The sequence below is a fragment of the Oncorhynchus kisutch genome, linkage group LG30 (assembly GCF_002021735.2).
Source record: "Oncorhynchus kisutch isolate 150728-3 linkage group LG30, Okis_V2, whole genome shotgun sequence".
Classification (NCBI taxonomy): domain Eukaryota; kingdom Metazoa; phylum Chordata; class Actinopteri; order Salmoniformes; family Salmonidae; genus Oncorhynchus; species Oncorhynchus kisutch.
This window is the reverse complement of record NC_034203.2, coordinates 23,644,349-23,672,214: the sequence shown is the minus strand read 5'-3', so window position 1 is coordinate 23,672,214 and position 27,866 is coordinate 23,644,349. Positions and strand designations below refer to the sequence as shown.

The 27,866-nt window shown below is 43.4% G+C and overlaps 1 protein-coding gene across 7 annotated transcripts in view; it reads right to left on the bottom strand.

Moving 5' to 3' along the window:
* Positions 1-1,446: 1,446 nt before the first annotated feature.
* LOC109875224 (microtubule-associated protein 4-like) overlaps positions 1,447-27,866 on the bottom strand; it is a 75,473-nt gene continuing 49,053 nt past the window's right edge. The window contains exons 7-17 of one of the 7 annotated variants that reach the window (XM_031810261.1): positions 14,429-14,823; positions 12,855-13,064; positions 12,238-12,385; positions 12,011-12,073; positions 11,231-11,475; positions 9,453-9,497; positions 7,768-7,860; positions 7,189-7,270; positions 6,887-6,990; positions 6,285-6,471; positions 1,447-5,953 (exon numbers count right to left, since the gene is read on the bottom strand). In XM_031810261.1, the coding sequence (XP_031666121.1) occupies positions 5,946-5,953; positions 6,285-6,471; positions 6,887-6,990; positions 7,189-7,270; positions 7,768-7,860; positions 9,453-9,497; positions 11,231-11,475; positions 12,011-12,073; positions 12,238-12,385; positions 12,855-13,064; positions 14,429-14,823 (1,580 nt within the window). In that variant the 3' untranslated portion in view covers positions 1,447-5,945. Of the gene's footprint in view, positions 5,954-6,284; positions 6,472-6,886; positions 7,006-7,188; positions 7,271-7,767; positions 7,861-9,452; positions 9,498-11,230; positions 11,476-12,010; positions 12,074-12,237; positions 12,386-12,854; positions 13,065-14,428; positions 14,824-27,866 lie in introns of all 7 variants that reach the window. The other 6 variants (XM_031810262.1, XM_031810259.1, XM_031810260.1 and 3 more) reach the window with 6 other exon arrangements.

The following is a 27,866-nucleotide window of genomic DNA, read 5'->3' as shown; positions in this document are numbered from 1 at the left end:
TGTGGCGAGTAGCTCTGACATACGAAGAATACAAATATATTTTATAGCAAAGATATGCCCTTTAGTTTACATGACAAACAACAGATGTATGGAATGGGTCACAAGGTGAAACTCGATATATGAGAAAGGAGTATCCCGCAGACAGATAGCATTTGCTATGAAGACTGTTCTTATTGTTCAGTTTTGCCCCTAAGACGAGGCTCCGATCTCGTTCCTGGTACTTCATTGCACAAAAACAACAACTCATTCTATGGCTCATGGCTCATTCTCATTCATAAATCAATTGTCAACTCCAGACACTCCCATCTCAAGTAAAACCGCTTCTTGACCACACGCCTGGACCAGCTCACTGAGGGGAGTGAGCACTATCCCAGGATAGGTGCAACATCAGAGATTATGTACAATGGTTCCAGACACTACCCCACACATCTTGTCTCAGACCTTATCTCCCCCAAAACCAAAGGAAGGAGTGACTGGTGCACAGACATTGTGTAGACAAGTAATTGGTTCCCCATTAATCACGCCATCCCTTCACCTGGTTTAATAGGTAAAGGTAAATAGGTAAAGACACATTCACATATGAAGACAATGTTCCCTCCTGTCCTCTTCTCTTTCTGATATTCTGTGTAGCACCAGTGACATGTGAAAGACAAGCCTGACTTCTCCCCTCTCTGGGCCCCAGGTGACTGAGGCCCAGCCGAGGGAGGAAGTGCATCTGCCAACACCAGAGTCCAAAGGGATACATTTTAATAACAAGTATATCACATAAGCATATTATGCAGATAAGACATCTTAATTATCTATGTTACCCAACTAATTCTGATTCTTCCGCCACAACAGCACCACGATGCAAGGCTCTGTACACATTTCCTGGAAGCTGAAAATATCCCAGTTCTTATATGGCCTGCATACTCACCAGACATGTCAACCATTGAGCAGGTTTGGGATGCTCTGGATTGACGTGTACGACAGCGTGTTCCAGTTCCCGACAATATCCAGCAACTTCGCACAGCCATTGAAGAGAAATGGGACAACATCCCACAGGCCACAATTAACAGCCAGATCAATTCTATGTGAAGGAGATGTCGTGCTGCATGAAGCAATAGTGGTCACACCAGATACTGACTGGTTTTCTGATCGACTCCCCTACCTGGATTTAAGGTACCTGTGAACAACAGATGCATATCTGTATTCCCAGTCATGTGAAATCCATAGATTAGGGCCCAACGAATTTACTTCAATTGACTGATTTCCTTATATGAACTGTAACTCAGTAACATTTTTGTGTTTACATTTTTGTTCAGTATACATGCACTATAAGTTGTGTTCTTGTGGACTCAGACAACATAGTTCTTTATGGAAAAGACATACTGTAATAAAAAAAGGCAATATTTGTACAGTTATATACAAAAGACAATTAAGCAGAAAAGGAAACATACACTCAAATGTTTGCTTGTCTTTTATTTCATGATTAATATTCACATCACTAGATACCAATTAATCACAATGAACATCTCTTTCATACCAAATTACATCTCAAATCGAAGGGGAAACAATGAACTCCTATCTATGACAGATGTCTACCATCCATTGTCTTCTGCATGCTCTTATGGTGTGCACTGGAGTATAATACACACTACAGGTGTGCTCTAAGACGAAGCACAGCTATGTGCTCCTTGATGCTTTACAGAAGCACACTACATAACACATGCCAAAAGACAGTTACTGTTAGTCTCACATGGGGGATGTGGGAGGGATGTCTGGATGACATTCAAGGGCTGTGTGTGTCAGGTGCTGCATTTGGGAGCATGGCCTTCAACCTATCCTCACAATGCCTGGTTCCTGATTAAAGTTGGGCACTCGGTCAGCTCACCAGTGACACAAAACATTTGGAAGAATAAGCATGAAACCGGATTAATCTTTATTCCATGTAAATTTAACATATAGTGAGTACAGGCCCAAGTGTAAGAGGCAGATAAAAGTGTTAATTTATTCCTCTACAGAGTTGGAGTTGGTAATAACACACCTTGACCAACCATTGAGATGCTAACCACCATTCCTACTGTCAAGTCAAATGTAGATTTAGGGCTCTATTCAATCAGAGGCGCTTTAGCCGACTTCCGCATAGTGTCTGAGGTGGAACTGTGTTAGAGCTGTCAAATCCACAAGTGGCTCTCTTATACCTAAGGCGGACATTGCCATTGGCTGCACAGTCAAATTATTAACAGAAATCCCATGCAGCCTTGTTTACAACTTCAAACACTGGAATGTGATGATGGTGGAAATCCTCATTTTGTTGAATGATTTTTTTTATTTGAGTGTAATTATATATATATATATATATATATATATAGTGTACATATTCTCACTCTGAACTTCTAATGCGAGTGGGGGGGAGGGGCGGGTGTGGCTTCCTGATGATTGCAAGAGCAGCTGCTTAATAATTTGACAGCTCCAACGCAGTTTCCTTCTCCGACACCACCAAAACATTCGCTATGCAGGTGTCTGCTATCGCTGGTTAACGCTTGATCTGATTGAATCTAGGCCTTAGTATGTGTCCTATTGTGATTTTGAAAACAAAACAAAAAGTTCATACATGTGATATTCATGTCTTGCATCTTTAATACATTGCATTTTAAAAACATTCTTGTACTTCAGCCCTTTCTGAAAAAGGCAGACTCCAGAATGAAAACACTCTCTTTGAAAATGGGTTCATGGATGTGAAATACATTTGTCAACATCCATAAAGACCCTAATATCAATACCTATTTGTTTTTCCTGTGGTGATAAAAACATGTGGATGTCTATTTACAAACGACTGTGTGAAGACTGATGGAAGGATGGTGTTGCAAGCAGTGGTTACGCGTTGGAAAGGGGAGTGTTAACAAACGTGACGTCTAACAGGCACAAGGAGAACAGACAGAGCGAGTGACCATCGTCCCAAAGCACGACACCAAAGTCCACTAACGTGACCAGCAAGGTTACCGCCAAGGAGACTAAAAGACAAATCTGTTCATCCAATCATGCCAACAGTTCTAACATACTGTAGAGCTCAAACATAAAATGTACATGCCACTGTGCATTCAAAGTGCTTTCATCAGTGTAAGACTTATGCTTCAGGAAGAATTCAATTCATTCCAGTTTTTCAACTAACCATGGGAATCTTGGGGGGGAAAGAATACTTGTCAATATCATAAGGTGCTTTTTCTTTCATTCTCGATATTTTGATAACTTGCTCTTTGATTATCTCTGCCATTGACGATCCCTATGATTTCCTCCACTGCAGTGCACACACTCAAATAAATTCAAATGACACCTTACCGACATCCAGCAGCATTATATCATTACAGTACATAACAATATCTCAAAATAAAAGCGTTTGAGGGTGGGACATAAAGATCATTTTTTGGGGAACTATACACCTGTTACAGTTCAGCCACAGATTTGTACTAACCCAAGATACACCACCGATGTTGTTTCCAATGGGAGCAAATGAAGCATATTGAGCAGAACAAGCAAAGAGCTGGGCAAAGCTAAGCACGAACTAGCGAGATCCTATTGGCCCCTTCTAGCATGTATTTGCATATTTCCGCTGGAGAACTCCTACTCTGTGAAGTTGCGATTGTGCAATTACTGAATTTGCCCTTGTAATCCTTCTAAGCAATGCCATTTATTTTAGAAAGGGTGAAGTCTCAAAAACTTAGTGTACTCTGTTCTTAACAGATGTTAGTTTTGGGAACAGAAAACTGTATTGAGATTGAATGTTTCATCTATGAGAAAATTAGCATGTTTCATCTCGCTCCATGTTCTCCCACTTCCCGCCACTGGGCTTCCTCTCATCACCATGTCTGGTGGTGAGAAGAAGCTATAAAGGGATGCTTCAGATTTAGACATCCTGTGAGAGATCTGGTTCTATCTGTGGTTCAGCCTTGAGAATCTACAAGGCACAAGTACACATTAATATCTGGGGCCCTTATCCCTCTTGTTGGAGGTGCCATTTCTGTACTCTAAGAGCCAAACTACCAGTATTTTAAAGGCAATGGGGTGCCCTCGAACTTGATCCAGCAACATACCACTAATCTGACAAACTCCACAGACATGCCTAAATGTTGATCACAACATACTACACACACACACACACACACACACTGAATCCTAATTCATAGTCATGTAATGTTATACAAATCCGCCAACCTCTTTACAAAACTGACAGCAAGTTAATCTGAGTAATTCGCTTCTTTGTTAAAAAAAAAGAAAGAAAACTGCTCCAATAAGAAATTGTGCGCTATTGTTACACAATAAAGTCCCTTTTCACAGTGGAACCAATAGCATAAGCAGCCATTCAAATGAATTCATATTTAACAGTGGAGTAGTTGAGAAGACTGAAAAAATACAATTGTTACATTGGAGATCAATTTATGACTGTCTTTGTTCGTCACAAACTTCTCTTGATACTGACTTAAAATTGTGATTATATTGTTAAATGTATCTATCTAAATCTTGCTTTCCTTCAAAACGTCTTTCTATTTGTCTTCCCTGTCCCAACACTACAGAGACTTGATCACTGGGGGACAACACAAACAGCATCGGAGTATCTTTCCTGGTACAATCATAGGCCGTTCCTCACTGTGTTTGCTGCCTCCTGCTTACTATTTTGCCCTGTCCCAGGCATCCCGTCTCTGTGCACAGACCCTGCAGGGGTTTGTTTGTCTCTCCCTCTGACTGTACCGTACTGTACACATGTGTGGGGATGTGTGTGTATGAGGAAGTTGTGTCCTCGGCAAAGACCACTCACTGTATTGCTTTCAGAGAGATGTAACAGTAAAAGGAAAAGGGTATATTATGATGAAACCACATAACAACACATCAGCTCATTGTTACAATCATTTACGAAAACACGATACAGAGTTTTTTAAAGAGATGTTAAATATCCTACTGTTTGTAACAGCCTACTAGTATCTTGTTGTTGAGAGTGCTGTGGGGGAATCACACGTTTACAAAGGGTTATCTAGACATACTGTATTGGTTAAGAGAGGGAGTGGCATATTAGCCCCTGTTCATTGGGATGACATGACAATCCCACACGCTCACAATAAGGGGTGCTTCACTAATCGCCATTGTATAATGTACTGTATACAACTCAAGTGAAATCTGGGGTCCCAACAGTACAAGGGGAGTTATGCTCATCCAGAGAGATAGGTACAGTAAGGAAGGTGTTACGTCTAGGGTAAGGCCTGTCACATAGATAGCATTGGCTCATTGTGATGGTCTGACGTAAAATGCGTACAAATGTACAGTGTGACACTGAAGGTGTTTGTGATTTTAGTGATATTAATCGGGGTGGCACTACGTATAAGAACAGAAATTATAGGCTGGAACAAAAGAAGCAGGCAGTATAATACGTTTCATTCTGCGCTGACATAACTATAACAGAACACTGAGGGTCTAGATAATAGAAGGTTCACTCTGAGGTCATACTACTCCCCTTATATCACAGCAAGTTAACCCAGGGCAATTCAGAAGAGACCAAACCCCACTGTACAGTAAGAGCTTGTCTATCTATCTGAACTCTGGTCTCTATACTTTAATACTGGCTCCTCTGAGACCAGAAGACTAGGAAAGATATTCCACAAGGACAGAGAGTAGTGATTAGATACAGTATGGAAAAAGGAGAGGTAAAAGGTCAAATGGAGGTGCTGGAGGAAGTTGAAATGTGCTAAAGAAGTCCCTGTTCTGCTAGCATTCAGTAGTTGTCCCCCTGCCTCATGTCTGGGTTGGAGCTGGAGGGTGTGGAGGAGAAAGCTGGCGGACCCCCAGAGAAACACTGAGAGAGGTGCTGCGATGAGGGTGAGGGGTGGCTGCCAATCGGGGTGGGCCGGGAGATGATGTCGGCGCCGTGGTTTGTGCGAGCCCGTGCACGCTTGCGAAAGCTAAGCTTGTAAGACTCAATCTGCTGGCAGATAAACAGAGTGGGACACAGGAAGCAATGGAGAAAAGGGGAGCGAAATAAGAGGAGAAAGAGTAGAGGGAGTTAACTGGTTAGACTAATGGCATGAAATAACATGCACATTTTTTTGATGCAGTATTTTCAGGAGGCAAAAAACTTGCCTACTTCACAACAATCAGTTATCTACAATCTGAGCACTCAGCAGTGACATGAAGCACAATAAGTCATGTGAGACAGGCAACAGAGGTAATCTCAAAGTTAATGCTCTGAGTGCATGACAGAAAAAGTGAGATTTGAGAAAGACCACAGGGTGTTTGTTGAGGCAAGAGGCACCTACTTGTCTCAGGGATGCGTTTGTCCATGCCCATGCCTATCGGGTCTCGCAGCCCATCACCCCCAAAGGGATTAGGGTGAGGTGTGGCCTCCTTATGTCCGTTCTCCTTAGCCATACTTCTTGCACCTGTGGCTGGAGGTCCACCAGGGGGAGATGTTTTCTCCTCATCTTTCTCCTGCATCCCCCCAGCCTGGAAACACGTGAGCAGCAGGGTTTCGACATGAGAATTAGACAAACAATGAGGTAAATTATCATAATAATATGTCAATTAAAAAAGTGTGTATGAATTCCTATAAATTCAATGATCTTTTCATTACATCTTGTGTTACTGATGAAAGACTAGGTAATCATTAATGCCATCTAGTGGACGAACAGGTTAAAGCACAATGACGCAACTTGTTTTAAAAGGATGAAATTGCTCTCTGTATGTTCAAATGAAATGTTTCCACCACCACAAACATCCTGTCTTTGTGTGTTGTGCAATAAACAATTCCTTTAGAACTGTAAGCTTTCTGAAATGTATTTGAATAAATCATCCAAGACCAAATCCTGGTTAGGTAAAACATGTAAATAACTACATGACTACAAAAGAATGGTGACCTTACCTTGTTTTGTACATCCTCTGCCTCAAGGCCAATATTGTCCATTGACCCCACCTTAGGCTTGCCATTACCATTGGCCTTAGCCTCAATCTTCACATCTCCACCCCCTGTAGTGGACACACCTTAGTGGCATAAGAAGGTCATTAATTTGATAAAGGAGGCTTCCCAAATGGAACCCTATTACCTCTATAGTCCACTCTTTTTGAGCAGGACCAATGAGACTCTGGTCAAAATTAGTGTACTATGTAGGGGATAGGGTGGCATTTGGGATGCACACATAATTTCCAAAATCATCAGATGTCTACCTGGCTTGTGCTTGATGTTGTCCTTAGAGCCACACTTGGAGGTCACTTTGCTCAAGTCCACCTTCTTATGCTGAATCTGGACCTGAATGCACCCAAACAAACAACACAAATGTTGAAGTATGAATGGCAAAGATGAAACAACATTCAATCTGAAATTCTCACACAATGGCTTGAATCACTTTCACCCCTCAGTATAACACTGATTATGAAATGTGAGTACTCTACTGTAAAGTGGAGAAGTGGGCATTTTAAGTATCCATTTAAATTGATTTTGTTGTCACTAAATAAGGAAATGTAATACTTGTAATGTACTTGCAATGTAAAAGAGAGTGCAAGAGAAGGAGGCAGATAGAAAGCTAGTATCTCTTCAGCTGGTTAGTTGGGTGAAACATACCATTCAGACCCCACATTATAACTAGGCTGGCCAATGGGGCTGACCATAGAATTAGAATGACTAGAACGTTAGGACATTACTCTATTACAAATGGGGCTGACTTCCATACAGTCCAATCGAGCATGTTAGTGGGGATATGGGGAACGAGGCAGCCGCCACATGGGAGCCCCGTGTGTTGTACTTACATTCCCTCCACCAGGGACATGCTTGATATTATCCTTGGAGCCACAGCGGGAGGTGATATGGCTGAAGTCCAGTTTTTTGTGGACTATCATAACCTACAAATAAGCACAGTAGCAGTGGGAACAGTTCACTACGGTGAGTCTAGAATTAGTGGAGGGTGGTGGAGAAGCAGCCAGGATGAAAAGTGAAAGCAATCTAAAGAGCATGTTGTTAACCCATTCTTACACATAGTAAGTAAAAGCAGTCACACAACAGTCAGAATGCTGGCTGGTCAGATGTCAGTATTTACATGCAAATGAGCTCCAATATCATCCAATTCTAGATGTGGCTGATCAAAGTAGATAACTATTGCAGTGTTTATGAATAAAGATAATACACTCACAAGCGCACACGAGCACACACACACGCACACACACACTAGCCAGCCATCTCTTCCCTGATATCCATTGCTGATTTCCAAACACCGTCACTTTGTGAAGGAACAGACATGCAGTTCAAAAACCTTGAATGAAAAGCACTAATCTGTTTTCACAATTTATTTTTTGCTTGGTATCCTGAGATGCATGATGTTTAAATTAGTTTAGTTAGACACTGTGACGCAGGTAGCATCGCAGACGGGCTGAGTCACCCTCTAAAACACTAGCCCACAGCCAAGGTCTGCTATTTCCAACTGCTTGCTCACACTGCCTCAAGCTCATATCTTATTGAACTCAACTCACAGGTGTCGGCCAACCAGAGGCTTCTCTGTTATATCACTCAGTTGATGAGAAGACAGCAGCAAATGCTTCCCACATTTCCCCCCAAAAATGACATCTGATGATGTTGAATCAACGTGGAAAACTGACTGAATATGCAAAACGTTTCGTATTTCTTTCACCCAACTGTTAACCTAAATCCAATTAAAAATTTTGTTCATTTCACGCTGAAATTCACGTTAGTTGACATCTCAATTTAAATCAAAACTAGACGTTGAAAGTATGTCTGTGACCAGTGGGTTGTTTCTGAATTGCTTATCTTACCATTATAATCCTTCATTGAATCATACTGATAGGACTGTAAAAATGGTTTAGGGTAAATTACGTAAAGGTAAACCCAGATGAATAAGAGCAGTGGTACTGGTTACACTATGAACCCAAAAGCCTTCCAGGGCCTCTCAAATACTCAAGCTCAGGGACCTTCGAAATGTACCAGGTGTGAGGACCAGCGCAGGACAATGGTCACTGTGGTGTTATTTCACAAGGAGGTTCATTAGGTTTCTGTGCCAAATAACTGGGATGGGTAGTGCCATGATTGTAGAGGTCAGATGGATGACAGCAAGGTCAATTCCTGTCTGTCTGTTTTTCTGTCTGTAAGTTAAGCTGTGCATATCAGGGGAGACAGAGACTTGGAGTACACTGTCCACAACTATTCACATTTTATACCGGAAAGCAACAGTCTATCATGAAGAGGAAGAAAAGGTGAGGATGTGCATGACTGGTAGTATGTTAGACTGGGAGTGTGTTAGAGCGGGAGTGTGCGATGTGTCTGTATGTGTTTGTGTATGTACAGAAAGGTTCAAACAGTCAGTGGACAAAAAAGGTCCACTTATGTCATTTCCTTCAGTGTGATATTGAAGGAGAGAGAGTGGTTGAGCACATGGGTGAGAATGAGCAAGGGGTGTGTGATGATGGCGATGGTAGGGACTCACCTTGCCCTGGCCGTCTTTGGATTGGGAACCCCCTGCCGAGGAGACCTGAAGGGAGACAACCACCCCTGGGTCAATATCAGGAGACAAGGCTGCCCTGGGCCCTGGGTCAGTACCACCAGTCAGGGCTCAGGAGAATGTGGTGTGGTGTACAGATGGAGGGAACTGCTCTGCTTTAAGGCTACACCAACGGTCTGTGTGACTGACAGGTTTCAAACCCAGGTCTCCTGCATGCCAGAAGAGTGCATTGGCTCGAAACAATGTGTTGAGAATTTGTTTCTATGGAGACTCCCTTTTGCATACATCACTGTGACAGGTAACCTTTTGTGGATGGACACTGCCGCAACCTATGAGTGAAAGGAGCTGTCAGTTGTAATGTAGAGAGATGAGAAAGAGAAAAGAGAGAGATAAGAGAGAAATAAAAGGGAGAGAACAGAGAGAGAAACAGAAATGCATAAGTAGACAGACAGGTACACTACATGACCAAAATTAAGTGGACACCTGCTCGTCGAACATCTCATTACAAAACCATGGGCATTAATATGGAGTTTACTGCTATAACAGCCTCCACTCTTCTGGGAAGGCTTTCCACTAGATGTTAGAACATTGCTAAGGGGACTTGCTTCCATTCAGCCACAAGAGCATTAGTGAGGTCGGGCACTAATTTTGAGCGATTAGGCCTGGATCACTGTCGACGTTCCAATTCATCCCAAAGGTGTTTGATGGGGTTGAGGTCAGGGGCATTGTCATGTTGAAACAGGAAAGGGCCTTCCCCAAACTGTTGCCACAAAGTTGGAGGCACAGAATCGTCTACAATGTCATTGTATGCTGTAGCGTTAAGATTTCCCTTCACTGGAACTAAGGGGCCTAGCCTGAACCATGAAAAACAGACCCAGGCCATTAATCGTCCTCCACCAAAAGTGATTTTTACACCACTCCAGCCGACGCTTGGCAATGTGCATAGTGATCTTAGGCTTGTGTGCAGCTGCTCGACCATGGACACCCATTTCATGGCGAATGGTTCTTGTGCTGACATTGCTTCCAGAGATGTTTTAGAAGTCTGTATTGAGTGCTGCAACCGAGGACAGACAATTTGTACACGCTACGTGCTCCAGCACTCGGAAGTCCCGTTCTGTGAGCTTGTGTGGCCTACCACTTCTCAGCTGAGCCGTTGTTGCCACTAGGAGTTTCCACTTCACAATAACAGCACTTACAGTTCACCAGGGCAGCTCTATGATGGTATCATGTTGAAAGACAGTGAGCTATGATGGTATCATGTTGAAAGACAGTGAGCTCTTCAGTAAGGCCATTCTACTACCAATGTTTGTCTATGGAGATTGCATGGATGTGTGCTCGATTTTATACACCTGTCAGCAACAGCTGTGGCTGAATAGTCAAATTCACTAATTTGAAGGGGTGTCCACATACTTTGGTATTTATAGTGTAGTTTGCGTAACATATTTTCTCCAGGAGTAGCATGCATTGTGCCACTATTTAGTTGAGAAAGCCATAAATGTTGGTAATGACTAATGAGAGGGTGGTATAAGACCTTGTTATATGGTAGCAGTGGAGAGGTGAGGTTTTTGATAATATGGAATTTGTATGATGTTGAATGAGAATTTGCTTGTGACAAAACCCATGCCTTGAATGGCATTTGACAGCACTGAAGGCATGATAGATCTGTCAATACACAAATGTCTACGTCTGATGTCGGTCCACTTAAATAGGCCTCTTTCCCAAAGCTTTCATGTACACTACATCTCTATCCCACGTTACCGCACCTTGCCACCGGTAGACTGATACTTCATGTTGTCTGTGGAGCCGATCTTGGAGCGCACATTCTTCAGGTCTGGCAAGGGTGCGTTAATGGGCCTGGGAGTCCTAGGAGCTCTGGGTACAGCTGGCTTCCTCTCCATAGCCGTCTGCTTGGGCACCGGGGGTTTGGTGATGCGTCTGCGAGGTTGCTCCCCGTTGGTTGCAGGAGTGCTTGGAGCAGTAGCAGAAGTGTGAGGTACCCTGGGCTTGGCTGGGGCAGTGATAGAAATAGACAAAGGGCATGAGGAACCATACCCTCTAAGGGCTGGAGCTGAGCACACACACAAACAATAACAACAATGATTCACTAGGAAACAATGTCCTGGAAGCTAACTAGTCCCCAGGGGAGAGGATAAGGAACAACACTACTACTACCTACAGAGAGTAGATACTGTGGTCTCTGGTAGTGGGTTTTCCAAGGCTGTGTCAGCAACCTCTGATTCGATGACTAATGAATATCTCAGAGGAGGACGTGACAGGCCTGAGGCGTCAGTCAGTGTTTTCAGGAACTGGAGCTACTGTTGAGACTAAGTGTCTGTCTCCCTCTGCGTCCCTGTCTGTCTCCTAGCATCACTTACCCATTGCACTTGTCTCTCTCTGTGTAGTCATAATGACACTGTCAAGAGAGATTATAACAGACGACACTTGTCTGTCCTTACAATTTCAAAGAACACATTCAACTCTAGGGTATTTTAGTTGTATAATGAGATACTTGGGTTAGATTGTGCATGTTGCTTCGTTGTTACCTGGTGTTGTCTTCAGCGTAGTAGGCTTCTTCAAGTCACCTGGCTTGATATCAGTCTTGGGAACTGTAGGGTAGAGAACATAACCAAGCTCCCCTTACATGATTGAGACTAGTGGACATTTAGGGACCAAGGAATTCTGACGTTGGCTTTTTGAATATCACCATCATCAAGAATAAAGTACCTTAAAGCATGTCAGCTTGCACTATACAGTTAAGAGTTGGTGTCACCTGTGTTGCGGCGCAGAGAAGGGACATTAGCAGAGGGGCGTGGCCCAGCAGGTTTAGTAGTGGTGGTAGTAGAGGAACTGTCCTTATTGGCCGTGCCGTTGGCCTTTGGCACAGGAGGACGTCTGTCAGAAGTGCCGTTTTCCGGAGTCTGAGTAGGCAAACAGGAAATCAGAGAAGGGTGTGATGTGGAAGAGAGCGCTGGACATAGGGAGGGTTGGTTGGGAGAGGCAACTAGAGGTGTAAGGGAGGGAGAAGGGAGAAGGCTGAGGGAAAAGAGAGATAGGTGTGTGATAAAAAACACACCAAATGGAAGTTGATTAAGCAATTAGGGGAGTAAAGACTGGAAACAGAAAGGAGATATTGGAAATGCATGCTGGGATCTTCAGGGAGTTATAGAAAATATTCAGCTGGTAGGACTAAATGGTGAAGAGCCCGGACAGAGGTTATAGTGCAGGGAGTTGGTGGTCCACAAACTGTGAGTGAGAGTCAGAAGGTGGACAATGGACAGTTATATAGCAGAGTCAAACAAAGGGAAGGGGGACAAGGTGCCAACCACAAGAGGGAAGGCCAGTGAGCAGAGACAGGAGTGAGGGAAGTGGGAGTGGGAGGGGACTCACCTTGGACTTGGATGCTGTAGGGGTTTGACTGGGAGCGACAGTTGGCCGCTTGGTGCCAGCAGTGGGAGTGGTTGCCTTGGTAACATGACTTTTTTTATTGGCAGAGCTGGAGGTGGGGGCGGAACGTTTTAGGGGGGCAGCTGCATCCCCAGTGGACAGAGAGGTGGGCCGTGTTTTGAAAGAGTTTGGTTTGGTTGACCCAACAGCAGGCTGTACAACAACGTCACACGATGAAGGAAAAAATAAGAAAACCAAAAGCATACAACAGAGGACAGGCAGCATGGTAAAGCAACAGAGGACAGGCAGCATGGTAAAGAAACAGAGGACAGGCAGCATGGTAAAGCAGCAGAGGACAGGCAGCATGGTAAAGCAACAGAGGACAGGCAGCATGGTAAAGCAACAGAGGACAGGCAGCATGGTAAAGCAACAGAGGAAAAGGCAGCATGGTAAAGCAGCACAGGCAGCATGGTAAAGCAACAGAGGACAGGCAGCATGGTAAAGCAACAGAGGACAGGCAGCATGGTAAAGCAGCACAGGCAGCATGGTAAAGCAGCAGAAGACAGGCAGCATGGTAAAGCAGCAGAGGACAGGCAGCATGGTAAAGCAACAGAGGACAGGCAGCATGGTAAAGCAGCACAGGCAGCATGGTAAAGCAGCAGAAGACAGGCAGCATGGTAAAGCAACAGAGGACAGGCAGCATGGTAAAGCAACAGAGGACAGGCAGCATGGTAAAGCAACAGAGGACAGGCAGCATGGTAAAGCAGCACAGGCAGCATGGTAAAGCAACAGAAGACAGGCAGCATGGTAAAGCAGCAGAGGACAGGCAGCATGGTAAAGCAGCAGAGGACAGGCAGCATGGTAAAGCAGCAGAGGACAGGCAGCATTGTAAAGCAACAGAGGACAGTCAGCATAGTAAAGCAACAGAGGAGAGGCAGCATGGTAAAGCAACAGAAGACAGGCAGCATGGTAAAGCAACAGAGGAGAGGCAGCATGGTAAAGCAACAGAGGACAGGCAGCAGCATGGTAAAGCAACAGAGGAGAGCTAGCATGGTAAAGCAACAGAGGACAGGCTGCAGCATGGTAAAGCAACAGAGGACAGGCAGCATGTTAAAGCAACAGAGGAGAGGCAGCATGCTAAAGCAACAGAGGACAGGCAGGGGGTGGAAGGTAGCCTAGTGGCTAGAGGGTTGGGCCAGTAACCGAAAGGTTGCAAGATCGAATCCCCGAGCCGTTAATTAAAAAATGTGTCGTTCTGTCCCTGAACAAGGCAGTTTTAAATTAACCCACTGTTCCTAGGCTGTCATTGAAAATAAGAATTTGTTCTTAACTGACTTGCCTAGTTAAAAAACAAAGCAGCAGAGGCAGCATGGTAAAGCAGCAGAGGCCGCATTCACTATAAACTTCAAACCAGGAGCATCAGCAGAGCAAGTTCTAGCAGCAGGCTAGATAACCTTTCTAAATTTGAATTAGCACATAAGCGCATGCACACACACACTAGAGATGGCAGTGACAGTTGCAAAAGCAGCTTGCACTGATATGAATGGTAACATTGTCCCAGCCTTTCCCTGACCTACCTTGGCCTTACTGTCTGGGCTGGTGAGGTCCTGCTTGCTTCTGATGGTTGTTGGGGACTTTGCAGTACCTTTCCCAGCCTTTTCATTCTTCTCAACTTTAACCATCTTGTCCGTTTTCTCTCCATTTTCTTTCTTCTCCATCTTTTCATCTTTGTTGGTCTTCTCTGGCTTGTCCACTTTTTCATTTTTAACATTTTTCTCTGTCTTGTCAATCTTCTCTTCATCTTTGAGGATTTCAGATTTGTTTGTCTTGTCAGCATTGACTTTCTTAGATTGATCTTTTTTCTCTTTATTCTCCATCTTGTCCGACTTCTCGGTCTTATCAAACATGTTCAAGTTATCCATCTTGGGGAAGAAATCAGCCTTCTCTTGTTTGTCCTTATTTTCTTCTTTCACTGTAGAGAGACAAAAATAGACATATATTGATATATTGAGAAAACCCATAATACTATATGTCATGAAAAAAGACCAGAATTTATCTGAGGATCAAATACAGAAGGAGAAACCTTTCTTAGTGCCAGTGCTGCTTTCAGCCATGAGCAAGAGCATATCTGTTTCAAATCATGGGAAACTGTGCTCAGATGGACGCTGACAACATGGTTCATGGCTTTCAACTATCCACAACACCAAATTACCATATGTTCCTTGACATTTGCGACACCCAGTTACTAAAGACCAGCGTTGTCATTGAGGAGGGGGTGAAGGGCATGAAACCGTCAATGATCTGACCTATCAGTTCACTTTATGTTCCACTGACAAACAGCATTGTGTGTTATTAACCGAACCACAGATTCAGACTGGCTTTAGCTTCAAAATCTAGCTTCAACAATACATCCAAAGAATGCCACATGGACAACAGAATGTACATGGACAACAGCACTCAGTACAGATCTGCTACCTTAAGTTGATTACGTTGCTGACACAGAGAGCTTTCCTGCGTAGCAGGAAATGCACAATTCTAGTGTATACAAGGTTTAAACAGGCTTCTAATTTTATCTTTAAAATGTCAGATTTGATTTGCTCTAATGAAAAATGTAACAACGCCTACAAAAATGTCCATTAATAATAGTCCACATAATAATTCCCATTTCCTGTTCCTGCAGGATTATTTTCCTACTGTGAGAAGCCGGGTCAAATGAAGAAGTGCATCTGTATATATTGCTGCTATTCAAACAGGCAGCTAAATGTCAATCCTCTAAAACTGTTTGATAGACTTAATCACAGCAGAACACCGTCGTTGGTGAGGAAATGAGAGTTAGTAGACTACAGTGACCATGGCATGCTGGTGTGGAGTCTGGGCAGGGCCACAGAAAGTCACAGAGCCCAGGGTTGAGCTGGACAGACAGAACAGCACATTGTTGGCATGGGCTCCTTATGTAACCCAGCTTCAGTGACCTCTACAGAGAGAGAGTGTTCATCCTAAATGGCACTCTATTCCCTATGGAGGGCACTACGTTTGACCAAGTCAGAGTATTGCCCTACTTAGAGAATAGGGTGCTATTTGGAATACATCATGAGAGAGGAAAACCAATGTGCCAAAGAGATGAGGAAATGTGGCACAAATTAAGCTGGGTCAAAAGAAGACCCACTTGCGCAATGAAAGAATCTGCTTTTCAATGAACATTCTGACCAATTAGTTGACTTGAGCATCCATTTTTCAAAAGAGAGTGATGGCAAATGGATTGTACATTTTTGACAGATTGATACCATTTTAACTTGTCAAACCGGATCATATTTGTCACAATGGTACAGAAACATGAGCCAATCGCAAAATCTATCAAATCATTAAGACTAAACCAGAATGGCCTTGTTGTTCTAATGGCTGGCTTTAGGAGCCCTGGTTCCAGTAACGGTCATACACTATAGAATCTAGTATAGAGCTGTTCTGTATGTCTGGCCAGTGGTGTAAACATACACTATAGAATCTAGTATAGAGCTGTTCTGTATGTCTGGCCAGTGGTGTAAACATACACTATAGACTCTAATATAGAGCTGTTCTGTATGCCTGGCCAGTGGTGTAAACATACACTATAGAATCTAATATAGAGCTGTTCTGTATGTCTGGCCAGTGGTGTAAACATACACTATAGACTCTAATATAGAGCTGTTCTGTATGTTTGGCCAGTGGTGTAAACATACACTATAGAATCTAATATAGAGCTGTTCTGTATGTCTGGCCAGTGGTGTAAACATACACTATAGACTCTAATATAGAGCTGTTCTGTATGTCTGGCCACTGGTGTAAACATACACTATAAACTCTAGTATAGAGCTGTTCTGTATTTTCTTTTTATTTAACTAGGCAAGTCAGTTAAGACCAAATTCTTAATTACAATGACGGCCTACCAGGGAACAGTGGGTTAACTGCCTTGTTCAGGGGCAGAACGACAGATATTTACCTTGTCAGCTGGGGGATTTGATCCAGCAACTTTTCGGTTACTGGCCCAACGCTCATAACCACTAAGCTACCTGCTGCCCCAAAATGTATTTCTGGCCAGTGGTGTAAACATACACTATAGACGCTAGTATAGAGCTGTTCTATATGTCTGGTCAGTGGTGTAAACATACACTATAGAATCTAGTATAGAGCTGTTCTATATGCCTGGTCAGTGGTGTAAACATACACTATAGACGCTAGTATAGAGCTGTTCTATATGCCTGGTCAGTGGTGTAAACATACACTATAGACGCTAGTATAGAGCTGTTCTATATGCCTGGTCAGTGGTGTAAACATACACTATAGACGCTAGTATAGAGCTGTTCTATATGCCTGGTCAGTGGTGTAAACATACACTATAGACGCTAGTATAGAGCTGTTCTACATGTCTGGTCAGTGGTGTAAACATAAACTATAGACGCTAGTATAGAGCTGTTCTATATGCCTGGCCAGTGGTGTAAACATACACTATAGACGCTAGTATAGAGCTGTTCTATATGCCTGGTCAGTGGTGTAAACATACACTATAGACGCTAGTATAGAGCTGTTCTATATGCCTGGTCAGTGGTGTAAACATACACTATAGACGCTAGTATAGAGCTGTTCTATATGCCTGGTCAGTGGTGTAAACATACACTATAGACGCTAGTATAGAGCTGTTCTATATGCCTGGTCAGTGGTGTAAACATACACTATAGACGCTAGTATAGAGCTGTTCTATATGCCTGGTCAGTGGTGTAAACATACACTATAGACGCTAGTATAGAGCTGTTCTATATGCCTGGTCAGTGGTGTAAACATACACTATAGACGCTAGTATAGAGCTGTTCTATATGCCTGGTCAGTGGTGTAAACATACACTATAGACGCTAGTATAGAGCTGTTCTATATGCCTGGTCAGTGGTGTAAACATACACTATAGACGCTAGTATAGAGCTGTTCTATATGCCTGGTCAGTGGTGTAAACATACACTATAGACGCTAGTATAGAGCTGTTCTATATGCCTGGTCAGTGGTGTAAACATACACTATAGACGCTAGTATAGAGCTGTTCTATATGCCTGGTCAGTGGTGTAAACATACACTATAGACGCTAGTATAGAGCTGTTCTATATGCCTGGCCAGTGGTGTAAACATACACTATAGACGCTAGTATAGAGCTGTTCTATATGCCTGGCCAGTGGCGTAAACACAGTGTCACATAAGTTAGAGAATGACTAACACACAGGGACATGATGGAGCAGGTGCTCATGATATTTCACTGCAGGCGACCAGCATCACACACCAGACACCCACATGAATATACAAGCATACACATGCACCCACCCACCCACACCCACACACACGTTATATGAAGTGATGATGCTTATCTGTCGCCAGAATTTGTCAAATGTGGAACTGTACAGTTTGTCTTTGAATGACCATGCATTGGAGAAAGGCACGCAAGCAGAGGGATTATTTTCCGATGACCTTCATTCATGAGGTAGAAATGTTACAGCAGGATGATACTGCCAGGCAGCTACACTACATGACCAAAAGTAATGCAGTGCTTGCCAAACATCTCATTCCAAAATCATGGACATTTTTAATATGGAGTTGGTTGTCACTTTGCTGCTATAACAGCCTCCACTCTTCTTTGGAAGGCTTCCACTAGATGTTGGAACATTGCTGTGGAGACTTGTTTCCATTCAGCCACAAGAGCATTAGTGAGGTCGGGCACTGATGTTGGGTGATTAGGCGTGGCTCACAGTTGCCGTTCCAATTCATCCCAAAGGTGTTTGAGGGGGTTGAGGTCAGGGCTCTGTGCAGGCCAGTCAAGTTCTTCCACACCGATCTCAACAAACAATTTCTGTATGGACGTCGCTTGGTCATGCTGAAACAGGAAAGGGCCTTCCCCAAACTGTTGCCACAAAGTTGTAAGCACAGAATCATCTAGAATGTCATTGTATGCTGTAGCGTTAAGATTTCCCTTCACTGGAACTAAGTGGACTCTGCCGAACCATGAAAAATTGCCCCAGACCATTATTCCTCCTCCACCAAACTTTATAGTTGGCACAAACTTTACAGTCGTCTGTCGGACTGCCAGATGGTAAAGCGTGATTCATCACTCTTGGGAACGCGTTTCTACTGCTCCAGAGTCCAGAGGCTTGTGTGCGGCTGCTCGGCCATGGAAACCCATTTCATGACGCTCCCGACAAACAGTTCTTATGTTAAAGTTGCTTCTAGTGGCAGTTTGGAACTCGGTAGTGAGTGTTGCAACTGAGGACAGACGATTTTTACACACTATGCGCTTCAGCACTCGGCGGTCCCGTTCTGTGAGCTTGTGTGGCCTAACACTTCGAGGCTGAGCGGTTGTAGATTCTAGACTTTTCCACTTCACAATAACAGCACTGACAGGTGACAGGGGCCGAAATTTGCCAAACTGACTTGTTGGAAAGGTGGCATCATATGACGGTGCCATGTTGAAAGTCACTGAACTCTTCAGTAAAGCCATTCTACTGCCAATGTTTGTCTATGGAGATTGCATGGCGGTGTGCTCGATTTTATACACCTGTCAGCAACGGGTGCTACTGAAATAGCCGAATCCATTAATTTGAACGGGTGTCCACATACTTTTGTATATATAGTGTATTTCTGCTTGCTCCTTACTGTTGCTAATTGAAAGATGCAGATATATATATAGCCTTTTCATGATGGTGTATTTATGCGATACATAGTGATAGGCTAGCTGTAGGTGAAAGAGAGCTCTAATACAGTGTTAGAGATGTCAGCTATTAACTTGATTACTCTTTTGTCACAAAGAATTTTCCTGATGCATAAGGAAATTCAACTGAGCCTCGTGAGTGGCTGAAAATGAGCAGTTCTCTTTCTCTCCAGTGCATTCATTGGGATCAGGATTTGCGATCAAAATAATGTTTTCTCACTTGCTAGGTCCTATTACTGTTATATTCCAATGTACAAAACATTATACAAAATGCAGTTATAGACATCAACAACCGTCATTTTATATAGCTTAATAGCACAAGATAGATATTGGTCTCCACTAGGCTATGACGTACAGGTATATCCTAAAGTTACGAATGACCTGTCAAAATTGAGTTCAATCGTGGGCACATGTAGGCCTACCGTGTCGGTGTCAGTTGGATTCTGGCCCATGCCCTTTAGGCACAAATAACCACATCTCCCGATTGACTTGGTGTATATAGTTACCTGTGTCCTGCTTGCAACCAAAGTATTTAATGACTAAATTTGCTCTCATGTACTGAACAAGCTTATGATGTTGGGCAGTTAATCTCCTTGAAATGTCTCTCGCTTGGGAATTACTTACTTTGTAAAATGGACTGTGTTTTAAGGACTCATGCACAGATACAGAAAAAACAATATATATATTTGTACATTTATTAAAAATGACAAGTGTTGATGTCTCCACATGTTTCTGCTTTTGAGGCTTGGGCATCTGGTGACTGCAGTTCATCTGTATAAGCCCCTGCAAGGAGAGAAAGGAATCAATAATATCATAATGCTCTATTCATTTCACTGATATATTACTGGTTGATATGCATTCATATAATTATAGTGATCAAAAATATAAACGCAACATGGAATCATTTCAATGATTTTACTGAGATACAGTTCATATAAGGAGATAAGCCAATTATTATTTTTTAAATCATTAGGCCCTAATCTATGGATTTCACATCACTGGGCATAGGTCCACCCACTGGGGAGCCAAGCCCAGCCAATTCAAATGTTTTTTTTCCCCCCACAAAAGGCTATATTACAGACAGAAATACTCCTCAGTTTCATCTGCTGACCAGTTGATTGGTCTCAGACGATCCCGCAGGTGAAGAAGCTGAATGTGGAGGTCCTGGGCTGGCGTGGTTACACGTGGTCTGCGGTTGTGAGGCCGGTTGGACGTACTGCCAAATTCTCTAAAATGACGTTGGAGAAGGCTTATGGTAGAGAAATAAACATTAAATTCTCTGGCAACAGCTCTGTGGGACATTCCTACAGTGAGCATGCCAATTGTTCGCTCCCTCAAAACTTGAAACATCTTTGGCATATTGTTGTGTGAAAAAACTGCACATTTTAGAGTGGCCTTTATTATGTTCATGCTGTTTAATCAGCTTCTTGATATGCCACACCTGTCAGGTGGATGGATTATCTTGGCAAAGGAGAAATGCTCACTAACAGGGATGTAAACAAATTTGTGCACAACATTTGAGAGAAATATGTTTTTTGTGCATATGGAACATATCTGGGATCTTTTATTTCAGTTCATGAAACATGGGACCAACACTTTACATGTTGCATCTACATTTTTGTTCTGTATGTATTGGCCATGTTATCATTCATCACATGGCAGTATTTGTTTTGTATCCAATGCACATAGTTTATGTAAGGGAGTGTAGACAAGGCCTTCTAATCTAGTTAGATTGAATCATATCACCTTTGAATATTAGTAATCAATTAATATAAAACCATTTTATCTTGAACATTGGTGTACATTTATAATATGCACTCGTGTGATCGTTGTATCAATTATTCACAATGCAGGCCTACTCATTAGAAGAAGAAAAACATATCTAATGCAATATTAGTTTCACAGTGAAACACTACTATTCTGGCTATTAATCATTATTAAACAGTCAGTAAAATAGCTTATTTAGCTATGTCAAAAAATTCATAGACTGTATATTATTATGCATGCAAGCTTACCTGTCATGTTCACAATGATGGAGCAGCAGACCAAAACATGTGCAAGGAGGACCCTATACCGTAGGATAATTATTCTGGTCGGTGTCAACTTCATTCATTAACAGGTAACGAGGAGATCGATTCTGTTACTTGTTTACTTCTTATTTGTGTCAGATATCTCCATTTTGGGATAGGTCACTGAATTGCTAGCACGAGTTGCTCACGGTGCTGCAGTGGCTACAAACGTATGGCGCTGGTCGAATGTCAATGCGTTATCATGTGATGCTGCCTTCAAATCTTGTGCCAACTGGAGAAGTGCTCCCTACGAAGGTAGATGCCTTTGGAGGCAGGTAGGCAGCAGGCAGCTGCCTTTAGATTTGTTAAATAATCATAGTAGACTACACCAACATTAGTTTCCATGTCAAAATAGTTGCTCAGTACTGGGCGCAAACTCATGATGCTCCGAGCAGAAGCGTGCTGCTCAGACCACTGCGCTATGGCAGTTCACAATGCTTAAGCAAGCCGTGAGAATACTTGATGATACTTGATGGTATGAGGTCAGTTAGTTTGCAGATCCTACCCCAAACCATCGCCCTCTGGGTATGGTACTGCATTGTATAGCCTACAAACACCGTTTCCAGCTGCCCCCTGGGTATGGTACTGCATTGTATAGCCTTACAAACACCGTTTCCAGCTGCCCCCTGGGTATGGTACTGCATTGTATAGCCCAGAGACACCGTTTCCAGCTGCCCCCTGGGTATGGTACTGCATTGTATAGCCTAGAAACACCGTTTCCAGCTGCCCCCTGGGTATGGTACTGCATTGTATAGCCTAGAAACACAGTTTCCAGCTGCCCCCTGGGTATGGTACTGCATTGTATAGCCTAGAAACACCGTTTCCAGCTGCCCCCTGGGTATGGTACTGCATTGTATAGCCTTACAAACACCGTTTCCAGCTGCCCCCTGGGTATGGTACTGCATTGTATAGCCTAGAAACACAGTTTCCATCTGCCCCCTGGGTATGGTACTGCATTGTATAGCCTAGAAACACAGTTTCCATCTGCCCCCTGGGTATGGTACTGCATTGTATAGCCTACAAACACAGTTTCCAGCTGCCCCCTGGGTATGGTACTGCATTGTATAGCCTAGAAACACTGTTTCCAGCTGCCCCCTGGGTATGGTACTGCATTGTATAGCCTAGAAACACTGTTTCCAGCTGCCCCCTGGGTATGGTACTGCATTGTATAGCCTAGAAACACAGTTTCCAGCTGCCCCCTGGCGGCAATTGTAAATATTCAATATTCATTCAAATACTCCTGCTGCAGGATTATTTTCCTCCTGCGATGAAATGGGTCATATTAAGATCCGACATCTGTATATACTGCAAGCAAAATGGCCTCTCTCCAGACTGCCTTGCCTGTTTGGTGTTACTGAATCTAAGTGTGTCTATGAATAACATGGAGTAGTCATCCAATCTGAAAGCATCCCCAGGAGTCCCCACATAGCACCACTAGAAATGACTACTCTCTGTTTAAATGATTACCCAGACTCGATTTCAAATCAACTACACACCCTTCCCTTAGTGCTAGCCAATCGATGGAGTGCCACTTGATGTGATGCATCACTAAACAACACAGTCATTTGAAGATGGGGGTTTGAGAGGGTAAACGAACCTCAGTATTTCAATAGATACTCATATATTTAGAGGAACTTGACTCTTCAATGATGGTGCCTTTGACATTTTGTCAAAACAAAAGGTAGACAAAACAATAGATGTAAAAATTCCCTTATTATATTCTTTCTGAATTTTTAATTGTCCTGCTATCTTCAAACCAACGCTTTTTGAGAAGCAAATCATCCTAGTGTAAATATACCAAAAAACCTAGTTCAAGCTGGTGAATATTATTTTTTATTTTTTTTACATCCATTCTTCTTTTGGCTTCCTCCATTTTGTCTTTCAGCACCCAATCATTGTCAATGAAACAAACAACTATTCCAGCCTAGAGAAATACCACTGCCCACTGATCACAAATAAACCTGAACTCCCAAATCTATATACTTAAATGACTGTATGTCAATGATGAGAAACATGTTATAACAAATTAATGAGAGCTGTTCCAGCAACAGAGGAATAGGCCTCAAATCATAGTCACCTACCATCCATGGAGCTTTTAGTATTGATGTTGAAGGTTTTTCCACTGAGGGGAACCGGCAGTAGGACACTCTCACTCTGGCTCTGTGACATCCCATTACCAGTACCCCTCCTGGGTGGAGGGGAGTTGGGGGCCCTGACAGGGCTCAGTGGGGACAGAGGAGAGAGTGTGGGTGACACAGTCTTTCTCTCCCCCCCCACTGTCAGAGAGCGTTGGACCGCTGAATGTGGAGACTTGGACCCCATTACATTACTTCCAGATGAGGGCAGGTCCACCAGTCCGCCAGGCTGCCCTGGGTACTGGGAAAAGTCCAAGCTACCTGGCACAGACAGGTGGGAGCAGTCAGACATAGCGCGCCTCACGGCTTTGTGTTGTTGCTCGGTACCTCCTCCTCGAGGTAGAGTAGGCCCCATGTCCTCGTCACTGTCCTCTGAGAATCCTGACACAGTGCAGTCTCCACCCTTAGAGTAGTTGTCGTTGACAACACCAATGACACAGTAGTTGGCTACAGGTGCAGGTGCAGCAGGAACAGTCTGAACAGCAGGCTTGAGGCCTGTTTGGGGCAGCCCAGAGAAGGAGGGATTCCTTGCGCAATTGTCCACCTTCTGTGTGTTAGGGAATGGTGAGACATCCTGCTGCATAGCAGGGGACTCTAGCTGGGATGCGGCTCCATTGGCCCTGTGTTTTTGTCCTGGGGTGGAGAGGAGTATCCCGGGTGAGGCTGGAGAGGACGAGGAGGAGAGGGGACTTGTGGGGCTCTCCCCGGCGCTGCCCAGACCAAAAGACGGCCCGAGTCCGACACCCATCCTCCCTGGCACCTTAAGGTCAGACAACTCCACCTTGAACCCTGATCCAGATTGTCCATCAAGGAGGCTTGAGAGCTTGTCCTCATCGGTTAGCCTGGGTACTCCTGGGCTGCCACCGAAACCAAGTGGTCCCATCTGGTCTTGCTGCCAGTCCCAGCCCTGAAGGGCCTGCTGAGGAGACGCCATAGAGCCAGAGGGCACCTTGCCCAGCTCAGTGTGCTCACAGAGCTGTCCACCACCACCACCCTGCTGCTGATTGGAGAGAGAAGACATCCTCACCTCTCTCTCTCGATCTCTCTCTCTCTGCTGCTTCCTTTTGATGGATACTCTTTATTCTTCTAGACAGCTAATCTTCCCTTGGAGGTAAGGAAGGCTGTTAATGTACTATATCTGTGTTATATGGTGCGTCTGTGAAGCGCAGTCTATGTGTGCGAGGGAAGTAATTGTGTGTTTCTCTCTGTGTCTGTGCTCTGATCAGATGAGTCTCTGAGGATGAACTGAATGCTGCTCCCTCTCTCTCCCTCTCTCTCTCCATTTCTCTCTGACATCACAGCCCTAACAGAGCTTTGGTCACATGACTCCACGGAACATATCCCTATTTGCGAGAGCAGATTCTCGACTCATGCCTCCCACCAGTAAGCTCAGTCAAACACACACACCCACCCACACACACCCACCCACACAAATGAACGTCACATACACAGAAATGTACGTCACTAACACACAAATACTAATACACACACCCTCCCTTGGTGTCCTATAAACCGCAGTTCTGACTCGTCAGGCAGCTTGGCATTACAGTAGAAACTTAGCAAACAGAGAGAGTAGCTTTGGGGGATACAGTGCCTCAGTTTCCACAGCCATTCTACTTGAATGAATCTGTCCTCTCTGTAACAGCATCCATTACTGCTACACATCTCTTCACGGTTCTGGTGGTATAATGTGCTTTTCCATGCTGTTCTGTCATCTCCAATTCCTCCCCCTATCACCCTGCTCCATGCCCACTACTGTACCCACTGCCCCTCTCCTCCTCCCTGCCTTCCTGCCCCCATCAGGGGCCCTGGTTGTACATCTCTGGCTCCTGGCCCTGGACCCTTTGGCTCTTTTGTTTATTGTGTTTTGTTTGTGCACTTGGTTGCGGACACTGTGTTCCTCCCCTCTGCTGTAGCCACATGCGATGTGCTACTCTGTTAGGAAGGTATTGAATGACTGCCCTCGAAAAAGAATGTGTGATAACTCTCCATTGACATAGCGGTTAGTGCATTGGGCCAGTAACTGAAAGGATGCTGATTTGAATACCCTTTACCGACAAGGTAAAAAATCTGTCAATGTTGCCTTGAGCAAGTCTCTTAACCCTAATTTGCTCCAGGGGTGCCGTACTACTATGGACCTTTTTAAAACAACACATTTCATCTATGCGGTGTATGTGACAATAAAAAACATATTTTATCTTTACCCTTCAAAACCACAAACATCCACCTCATCTCTGAACTGAATTCACACCCACCCACATTCTTCACACAAACACCGCGTCGAAACGTTCACTCCAACCTCACTGATTCAGTCCTGGACTAGATACTAGAACCCCTCCCTCTTGGCAATTATGGTAGAAGGCAGGCAGTGATTATTCAAACCTTGATGACACCCCCATGCCCCCATCCCACCTCCAGCCCCATGAGGACTGGGGCCAAATAAAACATAATTAAATATAAATGAATGAAGATTAGGTAATCGCCCCCAAAACAGTCCAGAATTTACTGTAGGAGGAGATAACAAGGGGAATGAGCACAGTACAGTGAGGTTGATTGATGTTGATGAGGTTGATTGATGTTGATGAGGTTGATTGATATTGATGAGGTTGTGCAAAGCAGGTCATCAAATCAAAGGGTGGCTATTTTTAAGAATCTAAAATCTAAAATATATTTAGATTTGTTTAACATGTGTTATTTCATGTCTTCGCGGTTATTCTACAATGTAGAAAATAGTACAAATAAAGAAAAACCCTTGAATGAGCAGGTGTATCTAAACTGTTTACTGGTATTGTATATAGTTACCAAATAGCAGTGTTTTCTACAGCCCGATACAGACACAGTTAGGGAAAACTCACACATCACAAGGCAACAGCCACAGTCAGCCACTGACAGCCACTGTCAGCCACATCCCCAAAACATAGTTTTTCTCTCTGTTCATTAGACCATGGTAATGGGACTGCTTCTCATGAATGGACATTGTTATGCAAGACCCATGTCCAACATATTCTGTCTGTTTATGTTTACATCTCTCACAGAAATATTACTCTAGCTTTAACGACACTCATAATCCATGTTGTTTTCTTCTCCTAATCATAAAGACACATACAAAGGTCTGTCCAAACAAACATTGCACAAAGCATTTTAGTTCAAAGCAAAATGTAATTTATCATACAATTTATCATACAATGCTTCACTGCAGGGAACGAAAAATGTTCTTGCGGGAAATTGACCCCAATTATAATGACATGTTCCAGTGTACCACTCTCTATGTCTGTGTCCAGTGGGAATGAATATGTCTTTGTTGAATGTTAGCATACTAGCATAAGAAACAATTATACTGAGTACAATCACCCAACCTCGTCTCAGAGCATTTCGTAGTTGTCCGGGATGTAAATCCGGGACACTCCATTTAGTATGATATATTACATTTTGTATGGTATGTATTAATTTTGAATGATATGTTACGAATTACAATTTGAAATATATGTTACTTATTTGCAAAAATGTACAATATGTTTACAAATTTGCAAAATATGTTACAAATTCTAGCTAGATGGTTAGTTAGCTAACTTTAGCTAGGCTGTGGGTCAGGGTTAGGGTTAAGTTTAGGAGCTAGTTAAAGGGTTAAATTTAGGGTTAGGGTTAGGGGAAGGGTTAGCTAAACGGGTTAGGTGAAGGGTTAGCTAAAAGGGTTAGGGTTTGGTGAAGGGTTATCTAAAAGGGTTAGGGTTAGGTGAAGGGTTAGCTAAAAGGGTTAGGGTTATGTTTAGGAGTTAAAGCATTAAGGTTAGGGTTAGGTGAAGGGTTAGCTAAAAGGGTTAGGGTTATGTTTAGGAGTTAAAGCATTAAGGTTAGGGTTAGGTGAAGGGTTAGCTAAAAGGGTTAGGGTTATGTTTAGGAGTTAAAGCATTAAGGTTAGGGTTAGGTGAAGGGTTAGCTAAAAGGGTTAGGGTTAGGGGAAGGGTTAGCTAAAAGGGTTAGGGTTAGGTGAAGGGTTAGCTAAAAGGGTTAGGGTTAGGTGAAGGGTTAGCTAAAAGGGTTAGGGTTAGGTGAAGGGTTAGCTAAAAGGGTTAGGGTTAGGTGAAGGGTTAGC